The following is a 22919-nucleotide window of genomic DNA, read 5'->3' on the forward strand; positions in this document are numbered from 1 at the left end:
TAACTGTGCTGGGAGGGAAGTGGTTATTGGTGCCTGCAATGACAACAACAGGAAGGAGATGCTACCAAGTGTTACTTTCCCTGTGATGCAGCACTCTTGCAGAACTCTGTGCTAATCTCCACAGCAGAGCTGGAGTCACATTGCTTATTTTTAAACCTCAGTTAGCCTCAGTACAACAGGAAGAGAACAGCAATTCATGAATTGAAAACTAAACTCCAGTGAGTAGCCTGGCAGATCTCAGGGAAAGACCCAAGTTCTTGAAAGTGGTCCTCTACATTGCTTGCAAAGCAAGGCGCGTGAGCACAAGGACTCTCAGTCAGATCCTGCCACCTTCAACTTAGAGCTGCCCTGCAGGGCCCCTAGGTGTCCCAAGCCTTGGATCTCCCATCAGTGGCTGACAGTTCTCAATATCTGGGGACTAAAAAAGAGCTTTGGACAAAGAGATACTTTTTGTGGCTAGTTGTGGCAAGGTGAAAACACTGCTGGGTAAGGCAGGTTTTCTAAATGTTCTCCGGGGCTCATGTCATGCAAGGAATGTTCGTGTATACGTACCACTGCTTCCACAGCAGGTGAGTTGTCACCAACCACTAGCAAGGCAGGGCACCTGGTAAAAACCCCAAGAGAAATGTTACTTCCATTGCCTCTAAGGAATTTCTGAGAAGGTCGAGGTCTGTGCACCAACAGCCTTATGAAATGTTAACAATGCTAAACAAAATCCCTCTGTGCTCCCACAGCATGACATTTTGTTTGCATCAAAACCTCCTCCGCGGCTTGCGTATGCACCCATACCATCCCCTCCATGCACACCAACTATCACTACTGTTGCAGATGTGTTAAAAGATGGGTGTAGGGCTGAGAGAAACACCATCCCAGGCAACAGAAGGGAGCATGCTCCCTGGAATGAATGTCTTAAAGTCAGGAATTTCAGAATAACTACATCCAACAGAGTTCAATGCCTCTGAGGGTGGCTACTGGTCAGCACTGTATTGTGGTTTGTATTTTAGAAAGATACACAAAAGATTCTGGGAATATATTGAAAAACATGATATTAAAACTTCTGTTGACAAATCTGTGCTTTCATATCCATTTTTATATGTACTGTAATTCTAGAAGAACAGTTAAGATTCAATGCGTAAAACATACACAGAAGGCCACTGATCAAGTGGCTGTGAACTTATATTATTCATTTACAGATAAAGGTAAGAAAGGGTTGGGCTAGACACCCCACTTTGGTCTGGTGACTAGATGGCAAAAGTTATGCTAGAGAGGCCATGAATGACAGACCTCAGTCAGTGGAGTACCTCTAAGGTTTGTGAGACTGAGGGCCTATGAGCAAGTCTAAAAGCAAAGAGACCCAAACTTCCATAGGAATTATTTAAGGGTCTGCAGATCCCTATGAGTCCCTTCAGTGGGCAGTGTTCTGTGGCTTACAGCTGTCTGCATGACAGAGAGCAGCATGATTGGCTTTGTCTGGAGACCAAGCAAGGAAATCTACCACTTTAGGTTAGCCAAGATCTAGAGGCTTTGTCTGTAGATGCTAAAACATCTCCTGGGACTGGCAGCAGCAGAAGTCCATACAATTTCCAAGGAGACAACAGCAGAGCCTGTGCAGCAGCGTCTAGGCCAGCCCAGGCATTCTGCCTCAGCACTGCAATTCACAGTCTTCGTGTGGCGATGATTTACCCTTTTTGCTTCCTTGCTTAGAACTTGAAAATGTACTTATACTTGCTCTGCACTGCGCTCCAATGTCTGTCCCTTCTCATCTGTACCCTGCACAGACTATTCGCTCTCTGACTAATGAGTCACTGCCAAGGTGGGAGCTGTCATACGCTCCCCATCCCTCTATGAGAATTGTGCAGATAACTTTTCTGGGCAGAGTAGGGGAAGATAGGCAGCAGCAACAAACAAGAACCTGACTAATTTTTCATGAAAAACAATCAAACTAACAGATCAGAAAGTACAGTGGCTTCTGGGTGGAAATCACTCCTCTGACCCTATCTTCTGCGGAATCTCAATGTGTTCTTACTGAAAGGACTTCTAGAAACCTCTGCTCCACTCTGGCTGACAGCACTGCACCAAAGCCTGGGACTGTCTGAACAGTCTTCCCAGCACTTGGTCTAGTTCTTGCTAAGAAGCAGTGACAGCTTTTCTGCTGAAGGGACCGCACATTAACTAACTAACACAGGTTGATGAACAGCAACTTACTTGAGTGTTTTTGCTGTGTTTTCACTGATGCCAAGAACTGGTCTCTCAATTTCCAGGTCTCTACGACTGGAAGACAAAGCAGAACAATTCTCCATCAGATCAGTAGAGGAAACTGGTTATACTGGGAACATTCAAAATCCAACCACGTGTGCTGGCTCCAGCAGCCAGACAACAGGTAACCACCTCCTGTGTCATGCCACGAACAGGAGCCCCAGTAGTCATTGCCAGAAAATGGGATCCATGGCAAGCTTGCTGTATGCCTTCAGAGATAATATATATGGTAGCAAATCTACTGAGCAGGATGGGTATGGGAGCAATTCTGAATCTAGAAGGCACAAAAGCATCCTGTACCTGTTGTATGACGTGAGGAACAGCTGAAGGTTATCTTGGTTAATGTCCTGTGCAATATGAAGCCTGTATGTTTGGATCAAATCTAGATTTGCCTGCAGTTCCTCCTGTACAAAAGCAAAAGAATTGGAAGACAAAGAAAAACATATTTTTTTCGCATGTAATAATAATGTCTAAGAAATTACCTTCTTAAAAATACTGAAGCACCGAACTGCCTCCACACTCATCACTCACTGCTGAACAATAACCTAAAGGGACAGTGACTCCAGACTGCATTAATACCTATGCTATATCAAGTGTTCCCATGAAATGACTGTGAAGGTGCAGTATTTTGGTAATGTGATCATAATTTTATGCATGGTAGCGCACATGCTGCTGCTGGAGTATAAAGGTATCTTGAGATGCTATAAGTTGGCTCTTGAGCCTCAGCAATGCTTATATGGGTACAAATCACTCTGTTTTAGGAAGGTTTTCCACTTATGTTTCATGTTAAAGAAGCAAAGCTTTCTATGTAAGTGCCAAGACTGGAACCAAAGGAAAATCTCATCCCAACACACAGTTCTATGAAGAAATTGCATTCCAAAGGGGGAGAGAGAAGGAAATGCAGTGAAGCACTATACATAATGAAGGGGTGCGAAGAGCATGTGCTCTAAGCAGGAGGAAGCTAAGTGACTCCTTTCAGTAATGGTATGCGATGTTACAAGGGGGCTTCAGGTCAGGGATTGATTTGCTGCGAGTCATATGCTGTGTGCATGAGGCATAACCTCTTTCAGTTTCCTGGTAAGCTTGCTGATTGGGAGTCAGCAAATCCCAAACAGAAGGCACTGTTGTAGCCAAAAGTTTCAGGAGGGGCTATTTTGCCTCAGCTGAAGCTAAAGAGGAAGAGGAAAATGCAGCAGTTTAGCATCTAGACACGTACAATAACCCCCTATCAACTTGCAGCCGATCTGTTCTCCACCCACAGATCAAATGCCTCTTTGCTGGTTACAAGAGAACTGGCTGCCACATGTTTCTGCAGACACTTGTTTGGGCAGCAAAAAGGACGCAGTTCTGCAGCACTAATGGTGTGGGACACTCTCTTACCATATCTGGAGTCTGGAGACAGTCAGTGCATGCGTGAGGATGTGTTTGCCCCCCCTAGTATGCAAAGTCCTGGTGCAAGCTTGCCGCATAGAGAAGATAGTACAGTCTATGGAAACCCTTGATGGAGCAGGGCTATTTCGGAGCAGGGCTATTTCGGTGCAGGGCTATTTCAGAGCAGGTACATACAGAAGTTAGAGCTCCATGTACGGTTGCAGGGGCAACATTAACACCTACTGGTTACTTACATGGCCAAAATGATGTGCCAAGACAATATCCACTATGTTGGTTGTCCAGCCTGAAAACTGAAGAGTGACAATGAATGAGGAGGAGAGAGAGGAACTGGAAAATGCTGTTTCATTACAAATTTCAAAGCAGCTCCTCAGAATAAAGAAAATAACAACAAAAAAATCTTTTCAAGGAATATAAGAAACAAAACGCCTGAAGTATAGGATGGGTGTGCAAGGCTTCAAAGAAGCACGTAGAACTGACAGCTCTCCAGAATTGTGAAGCCTTGATAACTGTAAGTGGCCAGAATAACAGAATAATTAAAAGATTCATTCAGCGTCAGCCAAATGAAGCCTGCAAGCGCAAGTACTAAATCAGAGGAGAGGTAAGTGCGTGCTTAGCAGCCACTCATCTCCATGCAGTTTATAGGGATTTCTCATTCACACATGATCACACCCACTCCTGTTCCTAAGGTGGAGGTCGTGCCACACCCAGACTGAGGACACAGCAGTGACAGAAATGAGATTGTGCAGTTTTGGACATAAAATGATAAATTCCTGTACTCTGTCCTTTTCTTTCTTATTCTACACACTGTTTATTAAGCACTGTGGAGAGAAGATGTATAAAGGAAGGAAAATCTCACCTTGGATGCTGCCCAGTCAATCCAACCCTTTGCACATGGATCAACGTTAATAAGCACAAGTCCCTCCACCAGGTCTGGGTGGCTGAGCTGGGGAGAGAGAGCACAAGCACACTCAGAAGGATCATTTAAGCCACAAAAGCACACATTGGTAGGTGTAGCAGCTGGAAAGCTACTTGTAGAAGCAAGGCAAGGCAAAATGAAGATTAAATGGGGCAGACAGTGACCTTTTCAGAGCCTAGCCCAAAGCAGGCCTTTTGTACCAGAAGGATTTGTTTGTTGGCACTGATGGATCAGCTGCTCATACGGCACCTGCAGCCTGAGCAGGCCTCAGCAGTGTCTTCTGGTGCCCACGTGCCTGGTGCAGCCATAGGGCTGCAAGTCCTGCTCTGGCTCCCGTGTGTGACGGGGCTGTGAGCAGTGACCCTCCCTGCTCCAATGTGGCATCTTCAGCAGAGATGTGGCAAAACAGCATGTTGTGGCAGGTGGCACCGGAGTCTGTGCTGAGGTCCCCCAAGCATCTGCAGCGTGAATAGGGGTCTATGAAGCTCCTGGTGCACTGGAGGGCACCCCTTTGTCCTGCCCAGACTGCCAGCAGCCCTGTCCCCACTCCAGCCTGGCATCCCGGCACCATGCAGTTTACCTTGGGGCATGTGTGCAGAGCATGGTTACAAAATGCTCTGAGAATTGCTTGTGAACACAAAAGCAGCAATCTAACAGAAGTGGATAGCTTCAAGCTTTAGGCTCACTCAAAGCCTGAAATTTTACTGAACCTTGTGCTCTCTGCTCCATTGCACAGATTAGCATCAGTTAAGCAGAAGGAAACAGCTCTGTCCTCAGCAGGAAGCCATCTGCAGTCCAGGTAGCATGGCAAGGGCTTTCTAACACTTCACTGAGCTAAGGCCAGAGGTTTATCTGAGTGATTTCTTTATCAAGGCTCATAATTACACAAGATACAAAAAGTAAGCAACAGAGTGAACACCGGTGACTCAAACTGACGCAGGCTCTCCCCTGACACAATCCTGACTGCTGGGAAGAGGAAACAGAGCTTTTTGTAGGAAGGGGAGCCGCATGTGGCTTAAGGAAGCAGTAAGTAGCCTAACATGTCAGCAACTCTCTGCACTCAACAACTTCAAGAAAACTTTACTGAGAATGTTAAGAGTTCAGCATCTGTTTTTAAAGCTATCCCTGAATGACTCAGGTGAATTCCTGGGCCACGTCTACTGATTTCACGTGCGTATAAAAATTCCACCAGGGAGAAAGGTAGGAGTAAGTAACAACATAAAGCTAGCGCTCTCTTCTTTAAAGGCAGAGTGGAAAATCCTCTTCTCTGCCACTGAAAAAGCGCATTCCTCATCTGCACTAGTCCATAATACATCTCCACAGCACATCACTGGATCATTTGTTTGATGTCACAAACTCTGGAAGCAGCATACAGTAATGCAGACAGAGCTTTGTGAAGACAATGGTACCTTCAGTGTTTCAATTACAAACATCCAATCATTCCAAGGCTGTGCATTTCTAGCAGACAGGATGGGTTCTGCTGACTCAAAGACATCGCATTACAATCTTTCCACGCCTGGCATAGCTTCAGTGTAGGTTTGGCCGCTCCAATTTAACCATCTGGTCAAGAAGTAGCTCTCACACGGCTCCCTGCATGCCTATTGTAATTACTGCTGCTTTGCCCATGCCCCACAAATGGTTTGTTTGATTAGTAGAAGACCACAGCTCATGTAAGTCACAAGGAATGAAGAGATACTTACTGCACACCTGCTGAGGACATATGCACCAGCTCCCAGTCCAATCCCAATGAAGCTTTTCAGGCTGAAATATAGGCATTTCACAATCAGCAAGGCTAACTTAAGCTGAAGCATCCCTAAAGGCAAAGCCTTTCCCCTCTCTGCATCCAGCTGTTCACTTATGGTTAATTTTCAAAATGATCCAACAATGATGCAGCAATCATAAATTGTCTCGTGTGGCAGTGTTCCCAGCTTAAGAACCAGACAGGGTTACACAGGTTAGGAGACACTCAGGACTCTTGGGACAACTCAGTGAACGTATCAGATTATTGCAAGCAGAGATAGAGAGAGGTGCTGGAATGGCTGAATCCAGCTGGCTCACCCTGACTTTCTTTCAGAGACTTACTTCAGGTGTGTCAGAACAGCAGGCAGCATTTCAGCCAGTTCATCCATACTGGGATACTGGTACCTGAAAAACAACACAGCTCGTCTGAGGTTGTCTCCCAGTTCTACCCAACGTAGGAGAGACAAGGAGCATCTGACAGGAATGTACATAGATGATTATCATAGAATCACAGAATATCCGAAGTTGGAAGGGACCCAAAAGGATCATCGAGTCCAGCTCCTGGCACCACACAGGTCTACACAAAAAATCAGACCATATGACCAAGAGCATAGTCCAAACGCTTCTTAAACTCCCAACAGGCTTGGTGTCATGACTATGAGCCTGTTCCAGTGCACGACCACCCTCTCGGTGAAGAACCTTTTTCTGATATCCAGCCTGAACCTCCCATGTTGCAGTTTGACTACATTCCCTCGGGTCCTACCACTGGTGACTAAAGAGAAGAGATCGGCGCCTGCCCCTCCACTCCCCCTCGTGAGGAAGCTGTAGACTGTGATGAGGTCTCCCCTCAGTCTCCTCTTTTCCAGGCTGAACAGGCCAAGTGACCTCAGCCGCTCCTCATACATCTTCCCCTCTAGGCCCTTCACCATCTTAGTTGCTCTTCTCTGGACACTCTCCAACAGTTTCACGTCCTTTTTGTACTGCGGTGCCCAGCACTGCACACAGTACTTGTGCTGAGGCCGCACCAGTGCAGAGTAGAGCGGGACAATCACTTCCCTCGACCGACTAGCAATGCCGTGCTTGATGCACCCCAGGACACGGTTGGCCCTCTGCAATGATTATTCTGAAATGATACTGTAAGTCCAGCCAACAGCATGGATCCCATCCCTCCGAGCAAGACTAACAGAGAGATATGTTTGGGGCAGTCAGGCTTCTGTAGGAGAAGACAGACAAAGCAAGGAACACCAGCTAGACTGCGATGTGCTGGGCTCACACTCAAGTCAGAGAGCTGGTACCACTAGCAAGGGCCTCAGTGACCTGAGAGTTCCCTGCACATTCCTCAGGAAACCTCCTCATCTTCCCACTTCCTCTGCTCCTGAAAACTGTCTTCCACCACACTCAGCCTAGCAGTCCTAGTCAGGTTAAACTGGGTAGCTACCTCAGACCAGACTGCAACAACATCTGCAACTACAAATGTCTTTGCAGAGCTCTTACCCAGACGGAAATGGGGGGGCTCCTTCCTGTTGGCCTGGCGCATCCACGTGGCACACAGCAAAATGCTGAGTGATCTCCTGCATATCTTCGAAGTTAAAGAATGCATTGAAACAGGATTTGTCTGTGAGCGAAAAAAAGAAATGAGACGTTACCTGACGTTTTACTATGATCAGTCCTCCACACATCATGGCATACATCTTTGTGAACCCAACCCCGTGCCGACTCTGTGGGACAGTGGATGCTGGGTGACAGTGCAGCTGTGCCCCACTGACTGCAGACCAGCAATGAAATCTAGCAAATTAACTGCCATGGCTGGAGGGCAGGCAAGCAGGCAAACATCACCCCAGCACGCATGCCCAGGAAAACAGGGCCCTGCTCAGGTATTCATGGTACATACTGAGAAGCACCTATGTGAACATAGCAGCATGTGTGGGGTGGGAAGATATGGTAAGAGCAGCCGACCCCACTAAAACATTAGAGTACTTCTGCAGCCTTGAAGAAGGGACTTGCTCACCTGCCCAGCATCCAGGAAAACTGATGCCTGGTGGCAATTCAGGGAGAACAGCTCTACTAAACGGTGCAACAAGTCACCTAGAGCCCTGTAGTGTGGTAGGTGGATTCATTTCAACCCTGGCCCCATCTTTTGGGGGCTGTTGGAGGGCAGGGGCATGCTCCATGCTCTCTCTTAAGCAGACCTTTATCTTTTTATCCTGAAATGACCTATCCCATCTCAGCTCAAGGCCAGTCCCACTGCTCTCCATACTCAATTGATGATAACATAAACAAGCACTTTTTCAGGGTCCTTGGAGTACAAGGGCTTACGGTTGAGGCCAATGTCATGGTATGTGAGGATGACAGGTCTGTTCCCCTTGGGTGTGCCCCGCATGGTGACATGAACCACTCCGAAAGCTGTCTCAATGTCATGTTCCTGCAGAGAGAGAAGAAGCAGCCTCAACGTTATGTGTGCTGGCTGTGCGACGGGTAACTCCAGCCAAGGGCCAGCAACAAGCGCTTCATCCACATTCTATCACTGCCATCCTGTCCACTGCTGGTGGCTCGGTATAGCTCCTGCAACCTGCAGTCCTGTCAAATCTCCACAACCACCGTTCAGAAGCAGGTTGTTTTTGTACAGACATATGAAAAGTTTGGGGCTGTGCCTTCCTGTGCTCAAGATCCCATTTCAGTGGGTGACGTTGCTGCACAGTAGCAGAGGCCCAGTGTCATCTGTCCATCTGTCTGTTCATGGCATCACAAATGCAGCTCTACTCCCCCAGTCAGTGAATGTACTTCATTCCCTGGCTGGCATCCCTTCCCCTTCAGCACACAAGTCTGTGTTCAATGCCTGCAGCCCACAGCCCTGGGATCATCATGCCAAGGGGCAGGCTGAGGGGGCACAGCAAGGCCAGAGAGGCTGGTAGCAGCCCCAGACCCTGAAGACCACACACCAGAACATTTTGGAAACTGCAAGGCACCACAGAACAAGGATACCCAAGCTCTGCAGACCCAACTGCTGGCTGCCTGGGGTGCTGCCACCCAAGGGAGTGAGAGCTCACACAGTGCCTTGCACAGGAGAGAAAGAGGACCATAAAGCCTCTGCTCTGGTACGTGTCCAGGACAGAAACAGAAGCCACAGATTCAGGATAATGAACACAGAAGTGCCCATAAAGTTGTCTGAGTTTAACTAAAATAGTTGTAAACACATCTAGACAAACACTGATCTGGTATAACTGCAGACTTTGGAAAAGGTGTGGAGATAGCAGTAAGGCTGGTTACCCAACATCATCTACGAATCCATTCTCTAATCTATAGAAATCAAAGGAGAGTAATGCCCCAACATACAGACACTGAAAAAAACACGCATTATTTTCTTGATATTAAAAAAAAAAAAATCTGTTTAGGGAATAGCCTCCTAGTTCAGCCTCAAGACAGGACATTACAACCCCTAAAATAGTTTGTATTACACAAAGTTTACACAAAGCTTCTGATTTTTTTTTTAAACAGTAACTTAGAATAACCTGGATGTGATTAGACCGAATATAGGACAGAGGAGAGTACCTGGTTCACAGCACATCAGAAATTCATCCTGCCCCTCCTTTCTCCAAACAGCTGTCTGTGGGTCAGACTGATTTAGTTCTTGCCAAGAAAGACCTTCCTCTCCCCAGAAGTATTTCTTTCTGGGAAGCCCCAAAGTCTCTCCCCTTCTCTCAGAAGTGTGGCGACAGAAGCAAGCTACTAGAGCCATATCACCTGAGGTAGCCCAAAGCCTTCTCCCTGATTGGCTTTGAAAGGCAGAAAGACATGCTGGAATCATTTCTGTGGCGTAGATCACCCCTGGCTGCCCTCATCCTCACAAAGCGGTTGGGTTTTAACTACATGCAGATATTGGATTGCACATGCAGAAAAGCCAGAGTAATTAGAAAGCGGCAGTGACCTGCCTGCACTAGATGTGGGCAACAGAAAATGGTAGGCGAGGTTCTAGAGTTTCTACAGCCCGAGGATGACAGCACTCCATCTGGCTCCCCCTTGTTCTCAGGCCAGGGCTGCAGACCAGGACATCCTGCATAAGGAGGAGATGAAAAGTCCATGTGTGCAAAAAAGGCCTGGGACTGTGCAGCCAGCAGCAGCACTGCCTGTCCTTGCTCAAGCAGAGCCAGGGTGTAGCCTGGTCTCTGCCTCCCAAGCCTCTGTGAAACCACCAGGCTCTCTGCCGCTTGCCTGTCTTCTCAGCTCTCCCTGCTGCTCCGCTACAACTGGGAAAAGTCCTGCTTTGTACTCCGGCGGTACCAGCACAGCCACAGCAGTGGCCCTCATAGCATTTTGGAAATTAGCAGGTATGAATAAGTCCTCTAACAAAACTGGCTGCTCTTGGAGGAGGCTGAGGCTGGCGACTGGTAGTGCAGGCAGCTGAAGCAGCCGAGTGCAGCAAGCTCGTGGAATTGCCCAGCAAGTGCCAAAGCAGCAGGAGCTTGCAGCCCCGGGCTGCAGCTCCCTCCTCATCTGAGCTAACCACGTGGCTGACTGCCATGAAAAGCAGGACTCTGCCATAAGCAGCTTTAACTCACTGACCTGGAAGGAAGCTATCCAAACTAACCAGCTGATTTTTTTTAAATTAATTTCCTTTATTTATTTAATTATTTTAATCTGACTTTGTGAGATTTCTGCCAGGTCAGCGAGTTAAGAAGCTCACAGAGAGGCAGGACAAATGCTGGTGCTGGCTCAAAGCCAGATGGGAGGGCGTGGGCTGGCAGAAGTGATAACCCTGCCCTGAGCATGAGGCCAGTTTTACTGACTCATGTCTCATGCAGATGCACCTCCAGAGGACTGGGGAGGGTTTTACAAACAGCAGCAAAAGGTTAACTATCAAACAGAAGCACAAAACCCTAACTGAGCCAACAGTGAGAAAATCACAGAAATAACAGAAGAGCTGATTATATTAAAAAAAGTCATCGGTTCAGTGACTTTTCTGGAATTAAGTCATTGCTAGGGCCACATGCGCTTCCACTATGTTGAAGACTGGAGACGGTACTCAAAACAGAAACACCCACCTCTCTTCAGTCCTTTAGTACAAGCACCTCAATGTGCTTCATATTGCAACAGCCTGCACTTTTGTGTTTCCAAAAGTTGACCTTGGGTCTTTCTTTAGCTCTCTGGTAGGGAAAGAAAAGAGTTTCCTCGAGCTAAGAATCAATCCTTGCTCTCCCACTTACTCTGACTTTGTGAACTGCATAAGCTGAGATTTTGGAAAGTGAGACAGTTTATCAAGAAGAGGTTTTTCATGTCACCACTGGGCACCAGTCCAAGCTGGAAGGTACTCACCTCACTGATTCTTCAGTCACATTCATAGAATCATAGAACCACAGAATATCCTGAGTTGGAGGGGACCCACAAGGATCGTCAAGTCCAGCTCCTGGCTCCACACAGGACCACCCAAAAATCATGCCCTATGTCTGAGAGCCTTGTCAAAAAGCTTCTTGAACTCTGGCGTGCTCAGTGTCATGACCACTGCCCTGGGGAGCCTGTCCCAGTGCCTGACCACCCTCTCAGTGCAGAACCTTTCCCTAACACCCAGCCTGACCCTCCCCTGTCCCAGCTCCATGCCGTTCCCTCGGGTCCTGTCGCTGTCCCCAGAGAGCAGAGCTCAGCGCCTGCCCCTCCGCTCCCCTCGGGAGGGAGCTGCAGGCCGCCATGAGGCCTCCCCTCAGCCTCCTCCTCTCCAAGCTGAACAAAGCAAGGGGCCTCAGCTGCTCCTCATACGCCTTGCCCTCCAGACCCTTCACCACCTTTGTAGCCCTCTTTTGGACACTCTCTAATAGTTTTACAACCTTCTTCTCTTGGGTCACCCAAAACTGCAGTGCTCGAGGTGAGGCCTCATCAGTCCAGAGCAGAGTGGGACAATCCCTCCCCTAGACCGACTAGCAATGCCATGCCTCACGTACCCCAAGACACAGTGGCCCTTTGGGCTGCCAGGGCACACTGCTGGCTCATATTTAACTTGCCATCAACAAGAAACCCCAGATCCTTTTCTGCGGGGCTGCTCTCCAGCCTCTTGTCTCCCAGTCTGTATGTACAGCCTGTGCTGCCCCTTCCCAGGTAGAGAATCTGGCACTGGCTGTTGTTAAACTTCATGAGGTTGGTGATTGCCCAGCCCCCTCATTTGTCAAGATCTCTTTTTAAGGCCCCTCTACCCTTGACAGAGTCAACAGATCCTCCCAATTTAGTATCTTCTACAAACTTACTCAGTATACCTTCAAGTCCTACCAACAAGTCATTAAAGAGAACTAGCCCTAAAATGGAGCCCTAGAGAACCCTACTTGTGACATTAATGATTCAGACAGAGGGAATGTCCACTGAAGATACGAAGCAATTTGAGAAATCCCGTCCTTAAAAAATCTTAGAGTGTACTGCTTTAAAAAATGTGAGATGATGCTGCCACGTGAGTATCAGACACTTCATTCAAGGTAAGGGTCTCTACATTCACTTTTTAACTACACACTGCAACATCACGCTGATCTCCTTTTCAGGGTTACCTGTGCAGATAAGACTCAGTTTTACTCCTAGCTTCCTCTCATGTATTGCTATGTCCATTTTTCCAGTTTATTTTCTATGAAACCTTACCATGTAGCTTTATGGCTTTTATCTTGATCTATAATTACAAAGGACAAAAACATTTTCAGACATTACACAATTACACAACATCCGACTTCCCTGCCACCGATTTTTCTCCAAAATAACTCTCCCACATATAAAAGTCAAAGGATGGCATGAGACAGATGCTTAATACAGAGCTCAGGTATCACGCTTTAGATAGCAACAAAAGTCGTTGCGCTTGTAAGATACAATTGCTACCTTGAATTGGCCAGGAAAAGCAGAAAAGGTTATTACTTCATTACTTGGTTATTACTCTTCCAAACACAGAGAAGAATAACCCAGTTGCAATAGATCCTTCCCTACACATGCACACCCCTCCCTGCCAGCCACTCAGTGTGATGTCCCACCCCAACAACTGACTGCCCCAAACTCTGCATATTCTTTCCTGGTGTTTGCCCACTGCTCAATTAGAAACACAGTGATGGAAAGTATCAGAAGCTAGTCATCTTCATTTCTCAGACAGCTATGTTTTGTTTCTGGTCTCTGTTAAGGCCAGCTCTGACACGCTGCACCAGTGTAGCTTGAATGGAGATTCAAGGACTGCTACCTTGCAGCTGTCAAACTCCCGCAATGGTCTGTCTGAACAGTGATCTGTAGTGCAGGGAAGGAGTGATGGGAGAAGGCAGGTGGCAAAGATGTGGCCAGGAGACTGCTCGATTTAACAAATGTGCAATCTACAAAATAAGGAAGGTGAAGGCAAGAGATGATGACGATCTATAGTTGTGTTTTGAAATACTTGATAAAATTTAATTTTCACTTACGGACTGGAAACTTTATCAGAGGTTTCTCTGAAGAGATTTTATCTTCTGCCCTCATTCATACAGTAGGTTAAAAAATAAACAGCAGCTGCAGGCAACATGCTGTAAATGGGAACTCAGCAGCAGAGGCAGCCCTGCTCCCCACAGCCTGCTCTTGCTGGCCACAGGCACCAAGCCGTGACGCAAGCGTGCCGATAGCAGAGCGCTGTTGGTGAGGTGGAACAGAGGAACAGGTTCTGTGTGGGCAGCTACTACTGATCGACCCAAGCCAGAGCTCGGAACAGTTGCTTCAAAAACTAGCAGTGCCCTCGGGGCATGGATGAGATGAGCCATGAGGGAGGAGGATCAGGAGGGATGGAGCTAGGTAGGGCAGCTGGGGCTGGTCATACCAAAGGTCCAACTACCCCTGAGAACCTGACTTTAAGAGTGGGTACTTTGGAAAAATAGACTAGAGCAAACATGTAGCAACACTTCCTCAAAAATTTGCGTCTTGTAACATTTCTCTTAATTTTCCCAACCTCCAACAACTTGTAGGTCAAAAGAGACTTTCTGAACTGGAGGTGTGGCTTTTGCAGTCAGTCACCCTATGACCAGAAAAGCCAAAGCTGAACAAGGTGTGGGGTGAGGAATACCCGCTGTCCCGCACCTTTTGTCTGCTGGCTTCACCTGAGATTCCCCAGTCCTCGGTTTGGAGGACAAGGAACAGCCGATTCCATTCCCACAACAGCAACACCTAACAGCTTGTCATGCTTCCCCTTCATGGTTGCAATTCCCCTTCATCAGTCCCTTCTCTGGGCTGATGTGCTCTGCCCTGTTTGGCTGGTCTTGGTGCAGCAGCTTTTGTCTGGTTGTGCTGCTGTTCTCCCCCCGTTGTGTTCTGTCCTGAGCTGGGGGCTGGCAGTATGTCAAATATGGGCATGCTGTGGATTTACACGGTTGCACAATGAGGTTGCTTTGTTCCCTGTTCCTGATAAACAAGAATTGATTTGTTTTGTTGAAAGCCCCGAGCTGACATTTTCACTCATCTCTTGTAATGTTAAGGTCATACACCTCTGGGTTATCATCAGCCCTGAGCCCACTCCTATATTCTGCTGCAGGATGGTTTTACTCAATGTGTACCATATTTGCATTTATCCAAAGGCAGATAAAGGTTGCCATTGCACCTTCATCGCTTTTTCTAGATCACTTAAGAACAGGTTTAAGCAGCACAGGTCCCAACACAGACCTCTAAGGTACTCCTCTAGTGACCTCAAACGACAATGAAAATAATTGATTTTGGTTTGTTCACCACTATTTTACCCATGAGAGGGTCTCATTCCTTATCCCATGGCTACCAATGTCCCTTAATAGCCTTTTGGTAAGGGGTCTTTTGCAAATCCAAGTAGGCTGCTTCAACTAAATTGCTTGTATTTATACGGTTACCAACTCCTTCAAAGGATTCCAACAGCTCTGAAGAGCACAATTACCCCTTAAAAACACCATGCTGACCCTTTCCCAATATTTTATCCTTGGGATCCGTTCCCTATACTCTTTGCTAGTTTTATCAGTCTGCCTGGTAGAGCTGGTTGGTGAATTGACAGATTTGCTTTGGTACCTGCTCTAAAAATTGTGTTGCATGTGAAGCACTGATGAATGCACCATAGCAGCTTCAAAAGAACTTAACCTCTTGCTTAACAACTGCACTATTTCATTCTTAAACTCATTTACAACTCCTGTGTTGATACGCCCAGTCCTGGCACCTTGCTGTATTTGTTTCATAGTCTCTGCAATAGGCACTGTGGTTTAAGGTGGGCTCTCTGCTTACTCTTACTTACAAAGAGCACTCCAGCACCGTAACTTCTGGGAGTTGCTCTGTGGCAAGCTCATGCACACAAAAAACTAAATTTATTTATTCTACTATGGCTAGATCTTGTCTGAATCCTCCCTTCAGAGCCCGAGCAGCCAGTATCACTATCCAAGCTCTCTCACGTGCTTCCACATCCGATTGTCTGCTTTGTTCTGTTCATGCTTAATCTGCTACAATTTATAACCTTTTTCATTTTCACAAGCTTTTTGAAAAACACTTTTTTTGTTTTCAATAGCCTCTATGCTATTCTCTTTAGTCATGCTGGCTTCCCTGCACCACTTCTCATATCTGCCACAACAGATGGTGGGCATTTGCTCTCTGCCTCCATTTTGATGTCCATAAAAAAAAAGTCTCAGAGCTGCTGCGGTGTTTCAGTTCTTAGCTGTCTTGCTTAACTTATTTTCAATAAGCTTTTCCATTTCTATGCAGTGCTTGCTTTGAACTTTTGAGCACGAAAACAGTTAAGTTTTCCTATGTTTTTTTTTTCCCCACTCTGGGCAGATGTTGACCTTAAGCACATTATGGTTCCCATCACACGACAGCTCTTTGAAGACAAACGTTTTGAACATGTTTCTCCACTGTGCTCATAATCAGGTCAATGTGGGGTTCCACACTGTTGCTCCACAGAAGTCTGCGTCTAAAAATGGAGTCTTGGTGTCATGTCCTACTGTCCTATCTGCTTGTTCGACACAGAGAAGCCTGGGAAGAGGCTTCAACTCTTCAACTACAGACAAAACATACATTTCCTACTTAGGCCTGGCATTTCAGCCTAAGGGAAATCTATGGTGTTCACTGACGTAAGTTAGAGCCAAATCGGATCAACAAGCTTCCTGTAACACCCATCTGCATCCTCTGACACCTGCATCTACCCTCACCTCCTCATGCACTCTATCCAGGTAATTAGTGTCCCATGATCAGTGTCTAACAACAGGGTCCTCAACTTTCTTCTGTGATCTCAGACAAGAATACAGTAACTATTGGCAGAAACAAATAAAAACTGAGATTTTTGGTGTAATTTCTCATTACAAATTGGCTGACTTGATGAAGTGTTGTTGAAAGGAGAGCTTCCCTCATCATTCTGCTCTTCCCCATGTCCAGTGCAGCTGATGGTCACACAGACATCTGTAAGCAGGGTGTGGGGCAGGCTTCGTTTCCCCACTACAATGGAAAACCAAAACAACTCACCCTGAAGCTATATGACCTCTCATTCAGATGGAAGGCCAGCACACAAGGGCAGGAGTGGTGGCAGACTTGCCTTAGCTATACCATTAAGGAATACTTTCAGGTAGGGGCTGGGCAGAAGAACACAGCAGCCAGAGAAAGGCCAGCAATGCTACTATCTCCAAAAGTCCCGTGACTTTTGCTATGTGTTTTTTGGTCCCAGCTCCTGAGGATCACTTCAGAAAATGAAATGTGTGTTCCTGGAAGGCTCAGGCACCAGAAGGAGGTAAGATACAACCCAACAGCAGTTTTAAAACATTTGAGATTAAACAGATACAGGAATTGCTGGGATGTACTCCTTGCTGGGGATTTGCAGAAGGTCAGGCTAGACTGTGATGTTATCCTATTTGGTCTTAACATCTTTGAATGATCCTTAAACCGAGGAAGAAAATGCACATCTAAATATGACTGCCAAAATATAAATTTACTGTGAGACTGATGACGATAAGAAGTGGACACAGACTCAGTGTGACAGAAGGTTCAAACGGGGGAACTTTCTCTGACTGCCACCTGCTGCTTTTGGCTAGAAAGGGAAACAATGACAGTGCCAGTGACAGACGCCACAGAAGATTTTGAATATTACGAAATAACATTTCTGACTGAGGGAAGGAGGCACTCAAGAGCAGCTCCAGAGATGTCCATGGCTTGCCTTGAGCTCCAGACCCCAGGCAGTGAACAAAGGGACCTGAGTGCTGGACTGCAGCAGCCCAAATTCTAGCCACACTCCCTCAGCTACAGGTCTGAGCAGGATCCAGAGCTTAAGCTTTAGAAGTTATTAAAGTCTGAAATAAACCATTTGTCTCACAGTGGGAATGATTAACGATGACAATTCATATTACCAGTGCTTTTCACAACTAATTTATTACGTTTCCTTTTTAGCATTACCTCACACTGGGAGGCTGCTCGAAGTTCATTATTAATTCCCTTGAAAAAAACAGAAGTGATTTAATTTGGAGGAGACTGACAACAAAGAATACATCTTTGAAATCTCTTCAATATATGTATTTTTAAATTCAGGTCTGGCAGAACACAGAGCAGCAGGGTATCTGCTACTTACATTCTGCCCTGTGTACAAGCAGAGGCTAGAAACATCCTCTCAGACCTTTCAGCTTAAGGACACTCAGGTCCTCACTTACCTAAGGCAGAGAAACCTGCCACTGCTACTTCGCTGTGGGGTGGAGGACAGGCAGATTACTCAGATGGGGTTTCCCCGTTTCAGTGAAAAAGTAGCTACAGATATTACTTACTTGTGTCATCTTTGCTAAGGCTTGCAGAAAAGAACTGCAGCATGTTCCTGGGGTAACACATCACAGCTATTGACTATGAAGAGATTAAAGTAGGTATTTTGTTGTCTTGCTCTTTGCAACAGCTGCCCTCAAATTTCTACACATTACTAAAACAACAACACAAACTATGCCTAAAAGCTAAGGAAAAAAAATGTAAGATGGTGAAGCATTGCCATCTGGTAATTCTTATCATTGCAGTACCACAGACCTTAACGCAGTTGGTATGTAAGTACTTACCACCTCCTCTCTGTGCAAGATTATTTTGGAAATAGTAGGGCTGAAGGAGACGGCTGCGTGGGAAGCAAGCCTAAATCAGATTCAAAGCAACATCTTGAACTAAATTATTCATTTCCATACAGAGCAGAAATTTATTAATAGAAAACACAATATGATCTATGCATGCAGGCAGCAGTTTCTAGTACTTCGTGTAACTGGATTAAATCTTAAATTAGAGAAATGCTGGGTGAGAACCAAGAGCAGCAGAAGAATGGGGTGTGTAATCTGGTTACATAAACATGAAAGCATCAGGGGACAAAGGTGCCGCTGGGCTATCCCCAAGCTACTATTTTATATACAAACAAGCTTTTGTGAATTGCTGTTGCAAGGCACATGATGCTGAAGGACAGACCTACGTGCCTGTAACCCTTTCTAATGCCCTGTCTGCCCTGAGAGAAATGGAAAGTCATCTCCAAATCAGATCCTGCCAGATAACAGCTCTGCAGTCAAATGAACTGATATCCAGTGACCTATAACAGGAGTAGAGCTGACGAGTTGGGTCTGTGTTCCCAAATCAGAGAACGCAAACTCTTAAAACCACATAATATTGAGACTGATAGAAACTAAACAACTAATGACAATATCTACAAGTCAGGAAACGAGCAAAGGAAGGATTGTGCTTTTCCATCTCCTGCACCGTCCCTGTGTTACATGAAGCAGTTGAAGCCACAACTTTCTTGTCCTCCAGTAATGTATCTAGTGTCACGAGCGAGGCACCCAGCAGTGCTTCTTTCTCCTTGCTCCAAGGGTAAATACCCCCTTCCCCAGATAATGCAGGAAATTGGAATTGCCAGTACTGCCAGATCAGTAATAGCTCAGGGTGAATTAGATAACCTGGAGGTCAGGTCTTGTAAGCCCAAGCCTTGTTTCCAGAACTTGGCACCCCGGTTTTGTGTCAGTGGAGCAGCAGCTTGCAGCCTTCCCCAGGGGCTGCAAACAGAAGAGGTCAATGCCTCCATCCCCTGAACAGTGAGCTCAAGGTGCCATATCCAGTAGACATATGGCCCTTGTAAACATGAAACCTACACAAAGACGACCTACATATGCTAATACAAAGGCAAGTCTAAAACAATTTTGTGCGACCGCTAGACCACAGACCATCTTAAACCCCTAAAGACAACCTGGATGATGAACCAGGGGCTGCGCTTCCAGCTAAGGTCAGCCCACCTACAGGTGAGATGTGCCAAACCACATTTCCATGCCTTGCTCAAAACAAGAAACATCTTAAAAATCTTCTGAAGAGGAGAATGCAGGGACGTGCTCTGCATCTCCAAGCCTTCAATGTCCCCGCTAACTAGAACTGTGTCTAACAGTGTTCAGTTGTAGATAGTATTGCAATTAGCTGCTCTGAAACACCATTAAAGGGTGTTTCATAAGGGATGGAAACAGATCAATCACTGTGAGTGGAAAACACCATTCATTATTCTTAAGGTAGGAAGGAGGCAAATCCCTTTCTCAACCTAAGGCGCATACATTAGCTTTGCTGTAAGAATTCACTGACAGAACAAAAAACAAAAGCACAGGAACTTCAAATACCTCGTCTGCATAATCAGCCTCTTTAGTACACTGTTGTCACAAGCATACAGAAAGCAAAAATAATGTTTAAGTAAATCCCATGGAAGGATCACAATCATACATTTCAAAATTAAAATTATGCTTAAGTCAAAGTCTAGCTAGCAAAACCTCTCCAGAATTCAATACTGCAGCATTATATAAAAAGGGAATTTTTAGATGGAAAGCCAGTGATGGGAGGAATCAGAGAAAAGCTTTCCAGGAAATAAGATTTATTTTATTTTGGATATATCTATTTTATTTTCATCAATTTTAGCTTTATATTTTTTGTTGTAGACGTGTCAACAGAAGTCAATAATAGTATTTTGTTGGTGTGACTAACTAAAAAAAAAATAGGGGAAGCTTCTAATTTAGTAGGCATAAAAAAAAAACTTTCTTGCTAGATCAAAACCTTCTGTATTGTAATTAATTTCAGACTAGCACTTTGAACAAGAGACCAAAAGAACTCGTACAAATCAGGAACACAATGGTCTTCAATATCCTACAAAAGATATTTCAATGCTGGTGAGAACAGCTCCCCTGGGATTTGTACAGAGAAAGCAAACCCTTCCTCAAAGTGCTGAAGTTGCATATTATTTCATTGCAACATACAAAAGATGCTTTAAAACATCTTGTATTCAAGGCTGCTGTGTAGCAATCACAAGCTGGCTTTAATGATTTCATTAGAAAATGAAACCAGTTTCCACTTAACGTCCATGACATCAGCAAATACACATGATGTGATTATTTCCAATAACCTCTCAAATGCAGAAGACCATCTCTTACAGCACAGCAAGCAAAAATAAAGCAAAGAGACTGGACAAGGATAGGAAAACTTCTAATAAACAAGATTGAAAAGATTAAAACGTATATTTATGGAAAATCTTCACCAAAATTAAATCAGCAGAAACGTGTTTATTGAAAAATTGTACTTTCCAATACAGAAAAGTGGCAAAAAAAATCCTCAGTGGGCTCTGCCGTTAATTCTTCAAACATTTGCTGTGTTTTACTCTGGGAGGTAGGCAACACCAAGTACCTCTACATTATCAGTTAATTTCAGTAATGCACAGCAAGTTGTTGGACAAGGAAGTTTTCATTTCTTTCCTCTGTGGGTTTATGCCTGCTTCGTCTCTTCTGTTTCAGCTGAACTCTGCATGTCCGGGATTTACTTATCCCCACTTCTTTCATAACTTCTGAGCTTTCTACAAATATTCTGCCAAATCCCAACCCCCTCTCCACACTCCGGGTCCTCTGAGGTGGTTCTGTGTGGTGTGTGCTGGAGAGCAAAACACTTCTCTGCCTTCCCACAGGTGGGAGGCAGCAGAGGGGAGGCACTAGCTAGGGATCATACTAAACGGTAGCTCCCGTCAGAATGAAACATAACAAAGACTTAATTGGATAGTTTACAAATATACCCATATATGCCTTCACTGCTTTTTAAGCAGAACATCTTGCAAAGGGGGAGAGACTTAGGCTAACCCTGAACACCTCAAAGCAGCCGAAGAAGGTCTGCAGATAATAAAAGCACAAAGCACAAGCACAGCTCTATTAACTGTGTAGGTCACCACACCATCTGTCTACCAGCACACCAGACCATTTAATCCACCATCTGTCTGCTAACATTAGAAGAAGTCAAGCCTAGATTTCATTAGGATTCAAATAGCTTTTAAGCAAAATGTAGGTCGCAGATTTAGGTTAATACATTTTCTTTCTGAGAATAGCCTAGATTCATATCGATAAAGATCCCTAAGCCACCATGCGAGCTTTCCTCTTTATCTTCATTGCAGTTGGTTATCAGATTACTTCGGGGTTATTTTAATTGATGCCCAGGCAATCTGTCAGGGTTAACTGTGCTTGCTTGTAGATAAACAATACAAGAAAATCAGGGCACCCGCATCTGAAAGCTATTATGATGCAGCCAGGCTAAAAGCTTTTCTGTTATCACATAAACCCAGAGTAACTAACTTCAGAAGCAAGAGTATGTTTGCTGTGTTGACTTTACGCGGATCTGGTCCTGGGAAGCTATTCAAAACTAAAAACAAATACATGAGCAAATTAATAGAAATTCACAATGGCATCACCTGTGCCTTCCCAAAGGAAGGCTAGATGTTAAGTCCTAAATATGCTCGCTACCTGGAAAAGTAAAACATGCCAGAGGTTTACAGAAAACATCATCCCTAACTTGTGTGCCTGGCACCACACAACTCACAGAATCGGTGTTAATGTTAACAACATGTTCATCAGCAGGGTTTGAACTAAACACTTTTCACAGTCATATACACTGATCAACTATGGAAAATATTTTGAAACTCCAGCTTCCAGCCAGAAGGAGCTCCAGAGGCACTGCAGGAAGAACAAGCTCTGAGGCCAGCTGTGCTGGGCTCCAGCCGTACCTGAAGGAAGCACTGCTCTGCAGAGGCCTCACCGACTGGCTGCAGCCTGGCAAATGTTGCCCAGGATGCGTCCGGACACCTTCCACACTGCTGCTGCCTGCTCAGCTCCTTCACCCACATCCCCAGAGCACAAAAAGCTGCTTTCCAGGTCCTCTCCCCTCAGGTGTCCTGATACAACTCGACAAAAATGAATGTGCGTAAGAGCAGCCCTGTTCACAGAATCCGATTTGAGGGTGACACTCTCACTTCTGTGAAAATAAGCAAGTTCCAAATCATTAAACCAGCTACAAACCCAGGCACAAACACGGCTTTATCTCCACTTAAAACAGCTGGTTTTGGACTTTATAACAAAAAGGCCTGAAATGCAGGTATTCCCTCACTGATGCTGTGCTCTCATACTGCAAACACTACATTGTATACAATATCCATCCCACAAACCCCCTACACTCTGTGTCAAAACCAGCCAGGTCCCTTGCAGGTGCTACAGATGTTGGAAGCTGATTGAGAACTTCATTGCACTGTAACTGGAATTATCAGCCTTCATGAATTTGTGACCAGCTTGTACCTGTTCATGTAAAACTGAGGCTGTCCGCAAAGCTCTTCCTCCCTGTGAAACTCTGGACAAATTATACCCCTGCCCAA

General features: G+C 45.6%; 1 protein-coding gene across 3 annotated transcripts in view; it reads right to left on the reverse strand.

The window, feature by feature from the left end:
• Positions 1-22919, reverse strand: part of NDRG3 (NDRG family member 3) — a 60566-nt gene that overhangs the window by 5587 nt on the left and 32060 nt on the right. For all 3 annotated transcript variants that reach the window (XM_048048906.2, XM_048048905.2, XM_048048907.1), the window contains 9 exons: positions 8621-8726; positions 7799-7919; positions 6647-6709; positions 6265-6325; positions 4505-4591; positions 3882-3938; positions 2557-2660; positions 2206-2271; positions 553-604 (listed from right to left, as the gene is read on the reverse strand). In XM_048048906.2, coding sequence (XP_047904863.1) covers positions 553-604; positions 2206-2271; positions 2557-2660; positions 3882-3938; positions 4505-4591; positions 6265-6325; positions 6647-6709; positions 7799-7919; positions 8621-8726 — 717 coding nt within the window. The remainder of the gene's footprint in view (positions 1-552; positions 605-2205; positions 2272-2556; positions 2661-3881; positions 3939-4504; positions 4592-6264; positions 6326-6646; positions 6710-7798; positions 7920-8620; positions 8727-22919) is intronic.

The sequence above is a fragment of the Anser cygnoides genome, chromosome 16, assembly GCF_040182565.1.
Source record: "Anser cygnoides isolate HZ-2024a breed goose chromosome 16, Taihu_goose_T2T_genome, whole genome shotgun sequence".
NCBI lineage: Eukaryota > Metazoa > Chordata > Aves > Anseriformes > Anatidae > Anser > Anser cygnoides.